The sequence below is a fragment of the Coloeus monedula genome (genome assembly GCF_965178545.1).
Source record: "Coloeus monedula genome assembly, chromosome: 1".
NCBI lineage: Eukaryota > Metazoa > Chordata > Aves > Passeriformes > Corvidae > Coloeus > Coloeus monedula.
Window position 1 is genome coordinate 150403616 of NC_138781.1, and position 17058 is coordinate 150420673.

Genomic DNA, 17058 nt, shown 5'->3' on the forward strand with positions numbered 1-17058 from the left:
ACAGTACAAATACCTAGACCCATAAGAGTACACATCAGTACAGAGCAAGGGGAGTTCATCTCCCTACCCCTGGTATGGAAAGAGCCCAGTGTCATTTCTGATGGCTGTACTGAGGAGCAAGGGTAGCCCAGATGCAGCTTCTTCAGCAACGTCCACTGGGATCCATATGAATTGCACCAAGTTCCTCACCACAAACCCTATCTGAGTAATAATTCTGGAGACAGGGAAGCAGCACAGAGTGAAGAGTAAGAACCCTAAAACACGCTAGGCTTAAATCAGTGGATTAGGCAACTGGTTACTGGTAATGAAACAGAAGAGTTTTCACTATATAAAATTTATAAATTTATTTTTTTGTAAAAATCCAAAGAGCACGAAGACATCTCACTCAAAATACTGGTAAATCAAACCACACTTAGAAAAATGAAAGCTGATTTTATTATCTTATCCACAGCCAATCATTTGACATGAACATGCATACGTAATTTTGCTACGCACACACCACAGTTTAACGTTAGTTATTAAAGGTTAAACATACAACATACATCCTTACAAAAATGAGTCAAAATGCAAACGTAACTTTTAAACAAAACAGTTTTTACTCATTTAAAAAAACTTTTGTGTTGGGTACCATTTTGTACAAACACAGTTAATTTAAACAAATCTGCTTTTAGTTTCCTCATGGTTGCACATGAAAATAAGCTGCAATAGAAAATGAAGTCATCAAGGGATTTTTAAATAGCAGAAGTAGGCAGTCTTGCCATGCAGAAGAAGCAATATTAAATATTAGTTTTTCAAAAAAAGAAAAAAACCACAAGTTTAAAAATATTTAGTTCAAGTCACAAATCTTTCCCCAGTACAGAGAAATCCAAATGCAACGCATAATTAGCTGCCACTTAGGATGGCTATTCTGAGAAGTAGAAATACTTTCCAGAATTGATAATTTTCATTGATTTGGCACAGAAAAGAAGTCTGAGCTTACTTAGGTACAAGAAAGTGATTAAAAAAAAAAAAGGTAAACAGGAAGAGAGAAAATAAAAAGCAAGAATGAACGAGATAGTAGTTGCAATCACTAAAAAAAAAAAAATCTGTGCATCTCAGTCATTGCAGAATACTGTCTACAGCAGGTGCGAATTCCAGGTAATTGTTATTGCAACATGGATTTAATTTGCTTGGAGGTAGTCTCATCATTCAAATGCTTTGTTGTGTACCTAAACACAGAAATAAAGTCAAGATGAGCATAAATGCTATTGCGCTTTGGCTTACAAATGTGTAATTTCTTTGTTTATGGCTCAACCTGACTACACCAGAGCAAAACCCTCAGCCATGGATCATCACCCACTCCATGGTCACTGAGAACACAAATCAGACATTCTGATCAGAAAATACTATTATCAATCAGAATTATAACCCAGCAGCCTTGCACCAAGGGGAGCTCAAAATAAGCTGCAGCTGGACATTGGCTTTCATAGTAAACTCACAGTAGCACTTGTGACAGGTAATTATCCACCAGACTAATGCTGAGGGCTCTGCCCACAGGAAACATCGTCAAATAAAGCAGCTTCAGAAATTCTTCTTCAAAACTTCCAGTGACCAAACCTTTCTAAAATCCCTCAAAGACAATGGATTTAACCACTTTTCAGCTTAATTTGCTGCTTAGTTAAGTGACTGTGCTGCTAAAACTACAGAGCATACACGTGCTTATTTCAGCTCCTTCCCCTTTCAAAATTCTCTAGAACAATAGCACATTTTTAAATCACTATAAAAAACTTAGCTATCTCTATTTTTAAAATATATCCTCATTGCACCCTTTTTTTATGATTAATTTCCTGATCCTCCTTCCAAACTAACCTAAAAGCAAAAAAAACTTATTTTGTAATTTAAATTTAACATGTTAAATTAGCACTTTCATTGTTATCCACAAATGCAGTACTATTTCACTTGTTCACTTGATAAATATATAATGACTTTTTAGTTCAGAAGTTAAGACCACTGTAGATTTCAGCACTTTTTGGTAATTTATACTTTCAACAAACATGTAGCCTAAGGTTCTCTGAAATCCTGAAAAGTTATTGCATTTGGTATTCTGCCCATGTGGAAAAGCTGAACATGATTACAGTACTCAGATGAATTTGAAATTACAAAGAGCTGATCTCACTCCAAAATCCATACCACCTTCCATTTGCTTTGGAAACATATTATCTGTCTCTTGGGAAAACAAGAGAACTTCTTGTTCCTCCAGAATCAAAGACTAAGAGTTGGACTTAATTTGTCATGATGACATCTTGAACCTGTTCTCATCACACAAGCACACAGCAGCTCACCTCTGCATCTCTTTCTAACAATTCCAAATGAGGTTTAGAAAAGATTTAAATACCCTACCCAGATGAGCAATCAAATGTACAAAACCAGGACTGTTACAGCATCCATGCATGGAAAGGGTTGGAGCAGGGAAAGAACAGCTTTGAGAGCAGGGACTGGATTTACACTGCTAACCATTAAGTTAATTGTGGTTGTGTAATAAACCAAAAGTTAATGTCACTGCTCGGTGCAGTGAGAACTGAACTACACCTTCCAGGTACTTTCATGGTGTCAACAATGATGGGAAAAAATGGGGTACTAGTAAAGACTGGTGATCATTGCAGCTGCAATCACAATAAACTAGTCAGAAAATAAATGATAATGCAGCATTTTCCCTCTGGAAGCCTGTGTTTTTACTGACCACCATCTCAAAGACTGGTCATGTACCTGAAGTTCAGAGATGAACATGATTTTAGCATGGAAATAATCACATAAAGTTTCAAATTAGGCATGGATTTTTTTTATTTTAACTAATAATCTGAAAAGACTTTGCAAAAGAACCCACCTACAATACCACATTATTTCACTACTAACCACCTCATAACACAAAAAAATTAAAAAGAGAGCAAATGAAATTAAAGCAGTTTCACTACAGATAAGGAAAACAAATCACAACTGGACACTTTCAGGCAAGACAAACTAAAGCTTCCACATTCCAAGCAAGTGCATGAGTAACAACACCCAGTTACAGTTATTTGTTACCAAAGGAATGATACTTTTCCAAGTCAGGACAAGAACGAAGACTTCATCTGCCTATCGCATTTTGGCACTTTCTGCCACTCCTCCAATGCTGGACACCCATGCAAAGAACATGTTACTGACTATAGATACAGCTTTATTGGCCCAAATTAGCAGGTTTTAGATTAATATACTGCATTATTAGTTTTTCTTCTCCAATCAACGTAGCAAATTCCTGTCTCATCTATTCTACAGCAAAACACAGAGACTTGTGCCTGAAGTACTTTCTCAAAAGGAACAATTTCTAGTTACTTACCACGCCATACTGACTCATTCTCAACCTGCATGCATAGAAAAAGTTATCTTAGAATGAACAATTGCAAGCTCACAAACCAGTTTAAAATCCAGAGGCTTCTTCATACATCCTTGTCTCAAGACACATTGGAAGAAAAGCCTGCAATAATCACATTCACCTCTCCCTGTAAGAGTCACTGAATACTTTGCTATAAAGAAAATATCCTGAACAATTCATGAAAACTCATATCAAAACATTAAAAAAAAAAAAACAAAACCCCAAGAAACAAAGAGGAGTACCTGAGAGCATTTAGAAGGCCTTCTACACTGTTAGGAGGCTGGTCTTTAAGAACTTTGATGCATCCTTTCATCTAGGAGTTAAAAAAATTAGTTTTTTCCATGCTAATACCTTCTGAATTTACAGGAATGTTTTGTATTCAGTTTGTCAAAGATCAAAAATAAGTATTTTAAGATAGCAGCAGTGTAAAGACATTTTCTGGGTATTAGAAAGGAATTAAGCTTTCAGTACTACATTTTCCTAAGACAGACTGGCTTAGCTACTTAAAAAGCTGCATCAGTGCACCCTCAGCAACTTCACTGGTGACACCAAGCTGTGTGGTGTTACTGACACTCTGGAGGGAAGGCATGGCATCCAGAGGGACCTGGACAGGCTGAGAACCTCATGAGGCTCAACAAGGCCAAGTGCAAGGTTCTGCACCTGGGTCAGGGCATCCCAAGCACAAATACAGGCTGGGTGGAGAATGGATTGGGAGCAGCCCTGAGGAGAAGGACTTGGGGGTATTGGTGGATGAGAAGTTCAACATGACCTGGAAATGTGCTCTGGCAGCCCAGAAAGCAAATGTGTCCTGGGCTGCAGCAAAAGAAATGTGGCCAGCAGGGTGAGGGAGGAGATTCTTCACCTCTGCACTGCTCTTGTAAGACCCCACCTGGACCCAGCTCTGGTGTCCCCAGAAGAGTGACATGGACCTGCCAGGGCGAGTCCAGAGGAGGGTCATGAAGATGATCAGAAGGCTTTCCTGTGAGGAAAGGCTGAGTGAACTGGGGCTGTTCAGCCTGGAGAAGACAAAGCTCTGGGGAGACCACAGAGCACCTTCCAGTACATAAAGGGGGCTACAAGAGAGCTGGAAAGAGACATTTTACAAGGGCATGGAGAGGTAAGATGAGGGAGAATGACTTTGAACCTTGTGGCTGCCACATTCCTGGAAGTGTTTAAGGCCAGGTTAAGCAACCTGGTCCAGTGGAAGGTGTCCCTGCTCATGGCAGGAGCACTAGAACTGGATGATCTTTAAAGTCCCTTTCAACGCAAACCATTCTATGATAACTTTAGACAATGCAACTTTCATGTGAAACTCTGCTTTATCAATGTTAAAAAAATGGAACCATGAGCAAAAATATATGTTTATCATAAATCCACTAAGAATTATTACATTCAGCCATTACCTTTCTGATCTGGATCTTTCAACACAAGCACTGTCTACAAATATTTCTAGAAACTACCTGAATTACATAAAAACCAGATTTTTCATGACCCACTTGCACATCTGAGGGCCTAGTTTGTATTTTTCACTACTTAAAGATATCTTTTTGCTCACGGCTACCTGTTTAGCACCAACCCAGTGTATATATCTGACACTAGAACCTGGAAGACAGAAAAGGAGCCTGCATAGAATTTAAATACTCAGGAGATTATTTAGCAACAGTAAACTTACATCAATTTTTGAAGTTTTGGCAAAAGCGCCCACCGGATGCACGTGGTCATAGAGTATGATGACACCCACCATTACCCTCAGACAGAATGATACTGTTTCCTCATTTGTAAACCTGCTTCTATATTCACTGTAATTCAAAACCACAGGTTATTATCTATGAAACACAAGATAACAGTACATACTAGTAATACCCAAAATAAGATTAAAGACAAAAATTCCACTACAAATCCTCAGAGAAAAAACAAACAAACCAACTAACCCAACCAAATCCACCAACCCCAAACTTTTGAGAGTTTTCTTTATTCCTTTCAATAACCTGACAAAAGCCAGATGACTGTTTAGAAAGTTACCTGAAGATTAATAAAAATTCTCAAACCTAAAACAGGATCCTGCTGCTATACCATTTGGATTTTTTCAGAGACAAAAAGCATTAAAACAATACATACTAACTTGGTCTCCAATGCTTCCTACACTTCTCCCTGCCACCTTCTAATACACATCCAAACTTCTGACTTAGGAAGAAAAAAAGGCAGGGTAATGGACAACATTTAACTACTTTTTTTAATGGAACAGTCCCTTCTTAAGAAGGGCAGGAGTATAAATGCTTGGAGCTCTTAATGTACTCCAAAACAAATGTCCTGTGGTATTTGGACAGAAACTTACTGAAAAAGACAAAGCTCATGCCCAAATAATTTTACCAATAGAAAACTATTTAGAACACAGAAGAAACAGATTTAAAAAAATAATCAAAGTTTAGTCTGACTTTGGTCATACTCCCAGTGCCTCTCAATGTACAGTAGACAACTGACTGCCTTCATGCCTAGAAGTTGTCTCTTAATTCCCCTGAGAGGAGCACTGTCATTTTGTTAGAGCCATCAGCCAGGCCAGCCTGCAAGGACAATCCCCTGCATTGCCCACAGCCCCCACTTTCAGGAGGCCCTAGGCAATCATGCTCAAATAGTCTATTCCTCTGAATTATACATGAGAAAACCACTTATAAAGAGTGCCAAGAAGTTGTCTAGCTTCCATAGCCATTCTATTTTTAAATATTAATGTGTTCAGAAAAGTAGACTGCATGATTTGCGTGGCTGGCAAAATGAGACAAGGGCATTTCGTGTCAAGGTAAACAACTAGGCTGATAAAAAGGAAACACCATAGTTCCTAATTACCCTGATTATATTTCTTTCACCTCATACATCACTAGTCAGGTCTGAAATAGAGAGATGACTCATACCCAACCCAAGCACTGTTTGTACTCACGGGGTTTCCAGCATGACCCTGCACACACTTGCCATGGTGCTTAAGCAATCTGTTGTATTCTCTATCGGTAAATTTTTATTCTGCAAAAGAAGATTAACAGTTTCCAATTCAATTACTGTGAAATATTATACTACAAAACCTAAGTCAAACCAGTTATCTGCTGGCATGGCAATGTGGAGCAATTAAAAACATCAACACAGCTATGGTAAGTCAGGTAGTCTTGCATTTTTTTTTTAAATGTTACCATACAGATTAGCAATTTACAGAGGAAAGGCTACCACATAGGCTTTGCCTGCTTGTTTGTAGTCAAAAAATTACACCATTAACATGGTTGACTTTTGTAAAGTTTTGAAGGAATCATCTAACCTACTCCTACAAAAACAAAAATTTCTATAGCCAAATATACTCATCTGCTGTAATAGTAAAACTTAAAATTGTTGCAGATAAGTATCATAAAGAAAATATAAAATAAGAGGACAATTTTCTTAAGGCAGTTCAAGTATAAAGCAGAACTCAGCAAAAAAACCATTAAAAGATAAATGTAACTTTGTATTAATTATGTAAAGTACAATTATTTTTTACTAAGAAATAGTGTGCATTTTTTGCATGTAAGCCAAAAATCATCCCAGTTACCAGAGGGCAAGCACAATACTTGTAGTGACTGGGTAGTCAAGGATAAATAGGGATGTCTCAAAATGTTGAAATACTTTTCCAGTTCAGGTTCCTCCTCCCTTTTGCAATAATGTAGTATACTTGACTTTACACAGTGTAACAAGAGTGTCTTGGGAAGGAGAAAAGCAAGCTACATTTCAATTCCATTCCTTTTCGAGCACAAAGAATCAAGCTGTTTCCCTTTCAATTTTGTGAAATTTCTGCTCTATATCACCATCACAATACAGGCAAAATAGTTACCTGTCCCACCTCCTCTTTGAGGAAAGTCATCACTACTGATGTGACACTATCCATTAGCTTTTGGCAACACACTAAGTGCCTGGCTGAAGTCCCTAACCCTACAACATCTGGGAAAGACGTTACATTTCTTGAGGCTTCAAACCCTAAGTTTTATTTCTAGATGGTGGAAGTTGTGTTCCCCATTATGTCTGGCCCTGCAGTGCTCTGAAGCACGTTATCCAAGCCATAAATTTATACTCTTACCTCTGACACAAACTTTGTTGTGGCATCACTTAAGGTTTTCAACATTGGCGTCGCTTCAGCGTAAAATAAAGACATTCTGTTTGCCAACTCATTATTTACTTCATTTTCTCCCTCTGCCTAAAAAACAGAAGAAAGGGCTTAGTTGTTCTGTGTATGGAGAAGAGAGGTGGTAGCAGAAGATTACATTTCATCTCATCCAAGGGTTACCTACTGGGACATTGTTAATCCTCATGCGGCTCAGAGTTCTTCTGTAGTAGCTGAAGTCATTCTGTATAGCAGGATTTGTCATCTATGTAGACACAGAAGCAAGAGAGTTGTGACAAATTCAAGAAAAATATTAGCACAAGTTTTTGTAAAATATAATATACCCAACAAGAAAACATTCAACTTCCTGAAGCAAAAAGGCCTGTGACATGTTGGGAACTGGGAACCACAACAAGAAGCCTTCTGGTTTCTCAGATTCAGAACAAGCTCTAACAGGAACGAGAAAAGGATCAGTCTTCTAAATAAAAGCTAGAAATTAGTAGGCTGAAAAACATTGCTTTGCTAATTTGACTCCAAGGACCAGACCAGCAAATTAATTATCATTTCAGCTTACTTCTTTGCACATTAGCAAGAAAATAGCTGGACTATGGGTGCACACGAGCTAAAAGCAGCAGCATTATCCCAAGAGATATGCCAAATTTGAGTGAAGAAACATGATTAATATAAGCTGAAATACAACAAGTGCCTAAAGCTAATATGATATTTCATCTGCTTTCCAGTTTAATCTAACTCTAGGTCAGGAGAGCAAGCCAAGCATATTGGATATTTGAATACCCACTGCACATTCTATTCCAGAATAGAACACAACTCAGACTGCTTCACTAAACAGACTTGGCTTCTTTTTCCAGCCTTCTTGATTACAAACTCTTACCTTGAGCTCATCAAAACGGAGTGTAAAGTGAAGAATTTCTGCAAATTGCTTAGCAAGAGCCTGCTCTCGCTCCAGGTGCTGTGTTGGGGAATACGGAGTGCTCGTCAGGGCTCCCAGCAGGCCTCGCAGTCCTGCCTCTGCAGTGACAGGAGACAATTTTGCAATAAACAACTGCACCTGCTTCTTGTATCAATATTGGCTGATATTTGCATGCTAGACTTAAAACATACGTCTGCCAAAATACATGGTGATTAATAATAAAGAGGCTTGACTGATTGCTTATCTATGTGTCACTGCTGTCATATTTACTTACAAATTGCTGTACCAGGTCTCATCAGCACTGACAGCCACCAAAAAACCTTCTTGAAAAGTTTTACTCAAGCTTTGTCTGCAATACTTGTGTAAAACACATTTCAATAACCTGTGTTAGCAGACTTCAGCCTTTACGAGAAGACAGAATTCAAGAGGCACTTAACTGTAAGCACAAGTCACATTATTCAAGATAAATTTATAATCCAACTTCCTGTTCATCTTCTTGAGAAAAATACCTCACCCATTTAAAAAAGCAGAACTTGCTTGCACAAAGTTTCCATGTTTTAAACACATTTTTTACAAGCTATGCTAATAAATTTGATAAAAAATGAGATAACAACAGAAAGCTGGTGAAAAAACACGTCTACTAAGTTTTATCAATTTAGCCACCACATCAGTGAGTTTCAAAAGAGGCATGAAGCACCATCTCAAGTATTGTATCTGTATGAACCAAGACCAGGCATTTCCCCAGATCAAATTATTTCTGGTGTTTAGGGAGGAATAATACAGTCTCTTTTAAATAGTCTTGGTAACAAAAATACTGACAGAATTAATTTCTGATTATTTAGTCCATTCATTTCGAGTCAGTCAGCTAGTTACTGCTTTCCAGAGTAACTAAAGGAGTACAGGAAGAGTAACAAGTATGCTCCCAATCTCTCTCTCCTCTCAGGTATCCACTGAAGCAAGTTTGCTGTCATCCAATCCAGTGTACGGGAGGAATCTATGCAATACGAGCTTTTTTCCACTAAGGAGCTGACCCAGATGTGATCACATATGAATATGCCAAATATACTAATTAATGAAGAAAAAACCCCCTTTATTTAACACCTTTCTACTCACCTAGTCTTTGAGAAAATTCATAGAATTTCTTTAGTTTGCCTACTAGTGGAACAACTGCACCCCATGCCTTCTCTTGCAGCTTCTCATCATTTGGATGCTGTATTGCCTTAAATTAGAAAAAAAAGAAAAGTATGCTTAGATTGGGAATAACTGATGCACTGCTGACAAAACAGCCCCAAACAACAAAACACAAAAAACCAAAACACCTATGCAGAACAATTGTTTGAAGAGCTAATAATTAAAAATCTACCTACTAAGAAGTTTTCAGTTGAGAGACAAGCATGTACTAACCCATGTCTGTTCCAAAAAGGTCTAAATAATTGTGTTGAAAGTAAGCATCCTGAACAGGAAAACAGCTTGGAGAGAGTATAAAGAAATGGTTAAAAATCAAGTTACTCAGATAAGAAAATTTACATAACCAGATCTAGTTAATTAAAATTAACAACTTTATTGTGGTTACTCCAAGCAAAAAAAATTTAGTGATCAAAGCCTCATCCTAATGTTGGTATCTATCAGTAATTCCCAAATTTGCAAAGAAAAAAAATGGCTGTGAAATTCAGGCTAAATATTACAGTAGGAACATTTAAGCAGAATCAACAACATAAAGCACCGCCAGGACATAATGTATACCACAGCCTTGAGGGATATATTTATAGGCTTTGTCTTTGCAGTAAACTTCCCAGACCTTAATGCAACCTTAAATGCAACCTCTCCAGTTAGCAACTGAAAATATACTAAGAAAACACAAATAAAATGCTCATAACTCTCCTGCAACATTTTCACTGTCAAGTTCTTGATTACAAAAACTGTTTCGGCCAACCCTGGGCTGTGGCTTGCAGCACACTCCTCTCTGGTCCTAGAAACTTTCCTTCCTGCCATGTCTACGTCCTCTCAGAAGAGTATCTCTCATTTCTCCTTGGGATCTGCAGGCACACATTCCTGCCTGATCCTACAGCCTGTCCCTGAACACACTCCTTCCTTGAAGAACAAGTAAGCTATCTTCCCTCCTAAGGGTTTTGTGTGACAGTTATCCTTCTTAAACCTACCTTACGAATTCCTTGAAGAGAAGAACTCTCAAAGCTGAATGGCTATCAGTATCTCAAGTCATATGGAGTGAGCAGACACTCCTCCTACCTAATACTATTTTTTAAGGGTATGTTACAGTGAGTAACTCCTTCCTTCAGGAGCAAAGCAGCCCCCATTGCTGCATGTGAGGAAGAAAGAAAGGGGGTTGGGAGAGTATTTATCCCACCCTTTCTTAAACAAAGGAAAAATGGAGTGACGTTCTGTACAGGAACTTTGCTTCTGATCCAAACATCTACTTTAGTAAATAAAAGTTAATTAAAAGGGATTGAAAATGAGATGCCCTTTGTGTTAGGATTACCAAACCAGGCTTCTCCAGTTACCATACAAGAGGATGCCAACACTACTCAATATTGCACTGTAGTCACACCACGCTCTTTCCAAATTCACTATTAACTCAAAAAGAGCGTATGTGGGAATACAAAGAAAAATCAATAGCAACAATTCACTAAAAACTCTGAGAAGCATCATTTGCTAATATATATGTGGATTAATATGATTGAAACAAGCAACATCTGTTTTGCTGTTAAAAAGAAACATTCCAGAGCAGAAATTCAAGACAGTGATTTTAATAGACAACATGCTCTGCCAAAACAGCTCCTGCAAGCAAAGTTAAACCCCAGCAGTATTTGGTTAAGATCAGACAATGAACAACCACAGGTTGTGCACAATTGTAGCGCTCTAGCTCACCTCTCGTATTTCATGGCCAGCTCCTCTATATGACTGCAAGTCTTCCAGTATTCCTTCTGCATCCTTTAACACTACATTCACCTGATTATAAATTTCCTTTTCAGATTCTGTAGGTTGGGCATCTAAACAGCAGAACATATTAAATGTATATATATATTTTTTTAACAACAACATGGAATTCAATAGGCACACCATCAGCTATGGGACAAATTCTTCATGCAGCAACTCATCAAGAATTTTCATTCTCTGAAGAGCTACTACAATGTATAAGGAACTCCAAGAGACTAATTGTATTCATTTTAGTAGTCTCTTAATTTACCATCCCAAAAATTCACCTGGATTCTATCTTCTTGACTTATTTAAAACCGAGTTAGGAGAAGAAATTCTGATGAGTTGTCTTTATGACTATCATATAACATCACCTTGGGGTGCAGTAGAGGCTGGAAGAAACTTAGCTAAACACTCAAAGGACACACTCACTGCAGACAGCACAGGAGATATCCATGTCTATTGTTATCTAGAAACACTGCATCAGATTATTTTCCATCTTGTCTGCCTCATCTTTAACTGGTTGGGAAAGGAGCTGTATCTTTTATTTCTAAATATATTTAATTCTCAAAACATATTCTTTATTGCACTTTATTGCACAATCAGAGCTGAGAACAAAAAGATCTAGTGTGAGTTTGTGTAGGGCTTTTTTTTCTTGTCCCCTGTCTTTAAAGATATAAGCTGTCTCCCATTTTTTTCAAATTAGTTAAGGACTTCCCAAAAGTATATTGGGTCATAATTTAAAAAAGCTACAGGTACATTTTTAAATGTGATTCTGTAAGAAGTATGTTTTGAGAAGAATCAACAAAAGGTTTTACCCTTTAAAAACAATCACCTAGTACAAATATCTCAAACATGGTTTACCTGAAACCATTTTTTTTCTTTTAAAATTCTGATGGAAGCTGTAAGGTTAGTTCCTTATAGACTCGTATTTAAAAAAATAATTGTTAGTTACTGAAGCTCTTGTAAAAAAATCCCCACTTCTCTGTTAACGCGGTCAGAATAGGTTATGGATTAAATAGAATTGTATTTTAGTCCATTATTTCCAATGCCAAAAATCAGGGTATTAACAATAGATTCTTTTTTATAGGGACAAACAAAAGTTATTAAGGATAATATATCCTCATGACTTCGTGTTGTTTGAAGAGTCTGGGAAATGTCTTTTTAGAAGCGCTTTTTCCATGATCCATATGTACAACTTCCCATGGAAGTTAGGTACATCTTTACATTGGAAATAAAACTCCCACAGTATCTTAGTGTTACACACTAGAAAAACACAAGAGAAAACAAAGTTTGTATTAGGAGAGAATAAATTTCACATGCATTGCCTGTCTGGATTTTGCTGTAATTTTTGCATAATATCTCTTATGTTTTATAGTTTAATGCATTAAAAGTGGGCTTTATTAACAAATATCCCTATATATAGACCTTGCAACAGTTTAACTCATCTTTTGAGAAACAAAGAATTAGCACAGGTTAAAAAGAACCTGGTCGCTCCTTTAAAAATAAATAAATAAAAGAGCACCACATTGATTAGGCATCGAGTAAAAGTGGCCAGTGCTTTTCAGATCATCACAAAGGTCACATAATTTTGAAAGCTGCTGAAGACTGCTGTAAGAAATGAAGACAAAAAATGAGGGAAAAGAGCAGACAGGGAAGCACCAGTTGACTGGCAGCAGTTCATGCACGAACATGAAATGCTATAGTGAAATACAGACTAAGACGTGAAGCTCTGTAGCATTCCAGATTGTGTTGTTAAATAATTCAATCAAGACTTGTCACTTGGATTGTCTCACACTGAGAACATCTCCTGCCTATTTAATTTTTCATGCCATTTTTTTCTTTACCCTGTGTAGCAAGGAGAGTTCATTTTTTAACACTGGAAGGGGCAGAGCAGGAGGGCCCACAAGAACTCCTGCTCCTCATTTCAAAACCCACCAGTGAGCAGAACAGCTGTAGTACTATGACCCTCCATGTTTAGAAATGAAAATCATCTTCTGGATACAAATTTAGTGCTCTTCACTGGACAGCTGGCTAGGCAAATCAACACCATCACCACCTCTCAGTGTAGGATGTAATCAGCCAACTACTGTATTTCATTTCCCTAAAATGTTCTAGTAAACTTAAACCAATGGTTGGTACTTAATTTGTTGGGGTGTTTTTTGTTTCTTTGGTTTTTTTTTTTTTTTTGCTTGTTTTTTGTTTGTTTGTTTTTTTGTTTGTTTTGATTATTACCAACTTCTAAGTATCAATCTGTTTTAAAACCAAGTAGGTACTGAGTTATTTCTTTTGGTTGGTATCACATTTTCAGTCAACATAGTCCTCTCCAATAAAAGAAATCCGTAAACCTGATTTGTCCCAACTCCTTTCCTCTGCCATCTCTAAAAGAGAGATCAAATTTAAAAAGCAAATTTAAATTATTTTAATTTAAAATAAATTTAAATTATCCCTTCACAAAATATTTAAGATGTTATTAGGGGTTAAAAGGCATGATATAAAAAATCTTCAGGGCCTAATGCTGGCTGACCCAGAGCAAAATTAGTTTATTTGCTTCCCAGTGCTGGTCAGGGCACTGTATTCCGTAAGCCCATCACAGGGAAGAACAAAGGAGAGGTCCCTCTTCCTAAGCACTGTTATCATCTTGAATAGATGGAGGCAGCATTCCCATATTATGGGAACAGCATCCCTCAGTATGTACCTGAGGACTCAAGCTACAGGACCTTCACTTGAGAATCACTAACTGTGGAACTCCTTTTTCCCAACCTGGGCGTGCACAGAGCAGGAAAGGGAGTTGTACTTCTGGAGTTACTCTTGGCAGCTAAAACAACAGCAGCCAGCAGTGCCAGGCATCCAAACAGGAGGCTGAAAGAGGTGTAGAATTTCCATGTCCATTTAACTTCCTGCTACAATGTTACAACACAGCTGCGCCTTTATCAGCAACGCTTTCCACAGAAAGAACAAACCCGGTAAGTGCAGCACAGCTCACCGAGATGTTCTGATGCTTGATATTGTGGCCACAGGAGTTGACCCCTGGTTATTCAGGGCAACTTTACTATTTTTAATCCAATAGGAAGAAAAGGGAAGATGGAGGTTCTGCAAGTAAATGGGGAGTTCAACTGTAAATTAATTTTAAATTTAATCAGAATGTTACTGCACTAGATGCAATATACATTTAGAGTGCAGGATGCTCACACGGTAATAGAGACAGAAGAGGAGACTTAAAACAATATACAAACGCTGTTATGTGAACTAAATGCTACAAAAGTGAGACAACATATTGCATGCGGGGAACACACACATTTAGTGACTATTAAAATAATATTTGGCTAGCCTACAGAACTAGTAGGGAGAGAAATTTGGGGTTAAAAGTTTACACTGCACAGCAAACTATTGAAACTGAGATTTTTCCCAGGGAAGAACACATCAAGTCATCTGAAACTGTCTGGGACAAAACTCACAAACAAGGGGGAAAAAATGCCAGACTACTGGAGATGAAATAATTTATTCATCTCTGTTGGCATTACTATGGAGAATGCTGTCTCTGTGGCTCCTCTGAACCATGGCCAAGTTCTCTGGAGATAATGCAGGATACTGTCAGCACTAGCCTGAGATCGCCATCTCAAAGTACACTACATTTTAGCTACTATTCAAATCAGTACATTTGGAAAGGATTTGCAACTGTGACAGTAATGACACCAATGTAAAAGTTGAGCTGGAAGTTTCCCACAATTTAGGTGTCCGTTTTATGTAAACAATATTGACCTGTGCACTTCGCTCATGTTCTAAAGGCACTGCACAGACTTTAGAACAATACTCAAGACAGCTATTTGTTTCAAATAGGTAAGGTTAATGACCAAAGAACGCATAAGCTTAACCAGCGTGGAGGCAAGCAAAAAGCCAACATTTCATCATATTTTTTGCATGGATTCTGATAGTCAGTCACACAAATCACTGGAATCTAGCACCAAGATAAACATCTGGGGGAAAAATAATGGTTAGAAGTCTAAAACTTTTCTAAATTTGAAGTTTCTAGCACTAGAAAGCTTTATGAACATTAGTTTTTAGCTCTTTATGGTACTATGCAAGAAACACTGGAGCCTGCTCAGTCCAAAGACATACATGGCTTTAAGAACAAAAGACTTCAAACTGCCTATTATTGGGCCAGGCGTAACACAGAATCGGCAAATTTGTTTTTAATACAGAGCTTACTTGTCCTTCCACACAAAACCACAACATTAAGTATCACAAGATTAAGTGCCAAGTCTTGAAGAAAGATCTTGGCTGTGTCAAAGCCAAGATCCTGTCAAGGCAAGCTATCTGAAACAGAGGAAAAAGAAGCATGGATACACAGTATAGCAGCAGAGACAAACGCAGAACAGGGTCCAAAATGAACAAAGAACAGTCTAACAATTCGGCCATAATATAAGTCACTTAATTTGACTGCATATGTAAGCATTTCATGTCAGCAACCTGCTTACTCTCATGCCAAATCCTGTTCATGCTCAAAACATGCATTTTAAAACAAAACTGATAGCTAAAGAATCTGTATTTAAAAAGAAAAAAACCCAGTAATTTTATTGCAATTTATTTTAGAACTATGCCTCTTTTATCCAGCTAACTTGAATTTCATTTACTCCAATTAAATTTTCAATATTTGCAGATTAAGCTGGAGCTTCACAACTCCGGTGGTCTCACACATGAGTTCTCCCACTTCACTAAATTTTACCTACTCTGACAATATGCGAGAGTTGGTCTTAGACAAATTTTACTTTCTGATTTTTGAACACAGCCCTTGATAATCTTCCCTTTATGAATAACTTGTATGACTAGCATCTTTTAATACCAATATATTCAGAAGAGACAAGCGATAAAAATCAACACTACAGGGTAAGGGTTTGGAGAAGTTTTAACTTTAAATGTCATTGAAGCAAAACCGTATTTCATCAAGCATTTTCTTTTGTATTATAACTAATATAAACAACTGCTACTGTTTCATCAAACTGAAAAACAATTCAAGGGAAAAAAAGATATAATGCACCTCAAATTATCCATATCATAATACTTCATCAGTATTTTTATTATGCTATTCCATTGTATTTTTATTACATGGTCAAAATGTACTTGAACATTAATTTCCTTATTTTATGCTTGCTGATGTACAGCTGGGTAAAGAAACAGCACATCTCAAAAGAAAGTAATAAAACATGCATAGCAGAAGCCAGCAACACTTACCTGCCATTCTTAGGCTATACTGTATCATGCAACAAAAACTAAAAGACACTGACATATGTGAACCTTCTAGAATACCTGGCATTGATCAGACAAGCTACGTGTCTCTTCTTTTCAAAATCAATTTCATCTTTATACACATTGAGACCCCCTTTTAAGAAGGCATGAGGTTAAATTTCTGTGCCAGATCCAGTAAGGTTCACATATAGACCTTTAACGTGATGATGCTGGAGCTATGAATAGCTGTTGTGAGCCAATCTGGGTATGCAGCATCATTAAGTCACACTGGAAATTACAAGAATCAGGTTTCATTTTCAGTTTTTCCTTTAAGAAGCATGTATCCCCTTGGAATTTCACTAAGCCTTCAAATAATTACAACTATTTTTAACATTTTGATTAAAAGTAGCCAGAATTTTGGTTTAAAAAATAAGAACCATATCAAGGTTTCAAGAGTCAAATGTAATT

At 37.3% G+C, this 17058-nt stretch overlaps 1 protein-coding gene across 5 annotated transcripts in view; it reads right to left on the minus strand.

The window, feature by feature from the left end:
- Nucleotides 1–373: 373 nt before the first annotated feature.
- Nucleotides 374–17058, minus strand: part of CYRIB (CYFIP related Rac1 interactor B) — a 76060-nt gene continuing 59375 nt past the window's right edge. For 3 of the 5 annotated variants that reach the window (XM_082284926.1, XM_082284930.1, XM_082284927.1), the window contains 9 exons: nucleotides 11317–11438; nucleotides 9544–9649; nucleotides 8392–8528; nucleotides 7687–7764; nucleotides 7476–7592; nucleotides 6321–6400; nucleotides 5061–5187; nucleotides 3631–3701; nucleotides 374–1208 (listed from right to left, as the gene is read on the minus strand). In XM_082284926.1, coding sequence (XP_082141052.1) covers nucleotides 1145–1208; nucleotides 3631–3701; nucleotides 5061–5187; nucleotides 6321–6400; nucleotides 7476–7592; nucleotides 7687–7764; nucleotides 8392–8528; nucleotides 9544–9649; nucleotides 11317–11438 — 902 coding nt within the window. In that variant the 3' untranslated portion in view covers nucleotides 374–1144. Of the gene's footprint in view, nucleotides 1209–3352; nucleotides 3378–3630; nucleotides 3702–5060; nucleotides 5188–6320; nucleotides 6401–7475; nucleotides 7593–7686; nucleotides 7765–8073; nucleotides 8188–8391; nucleotides 8529–9543; nucleotides 9650–11316; nucleotides 11439–17058 lie in introns of those variants that run through there. The other 2 variants (XM_082284928.1, XM_082284929.1) reach the window with 2 other exon arrangements.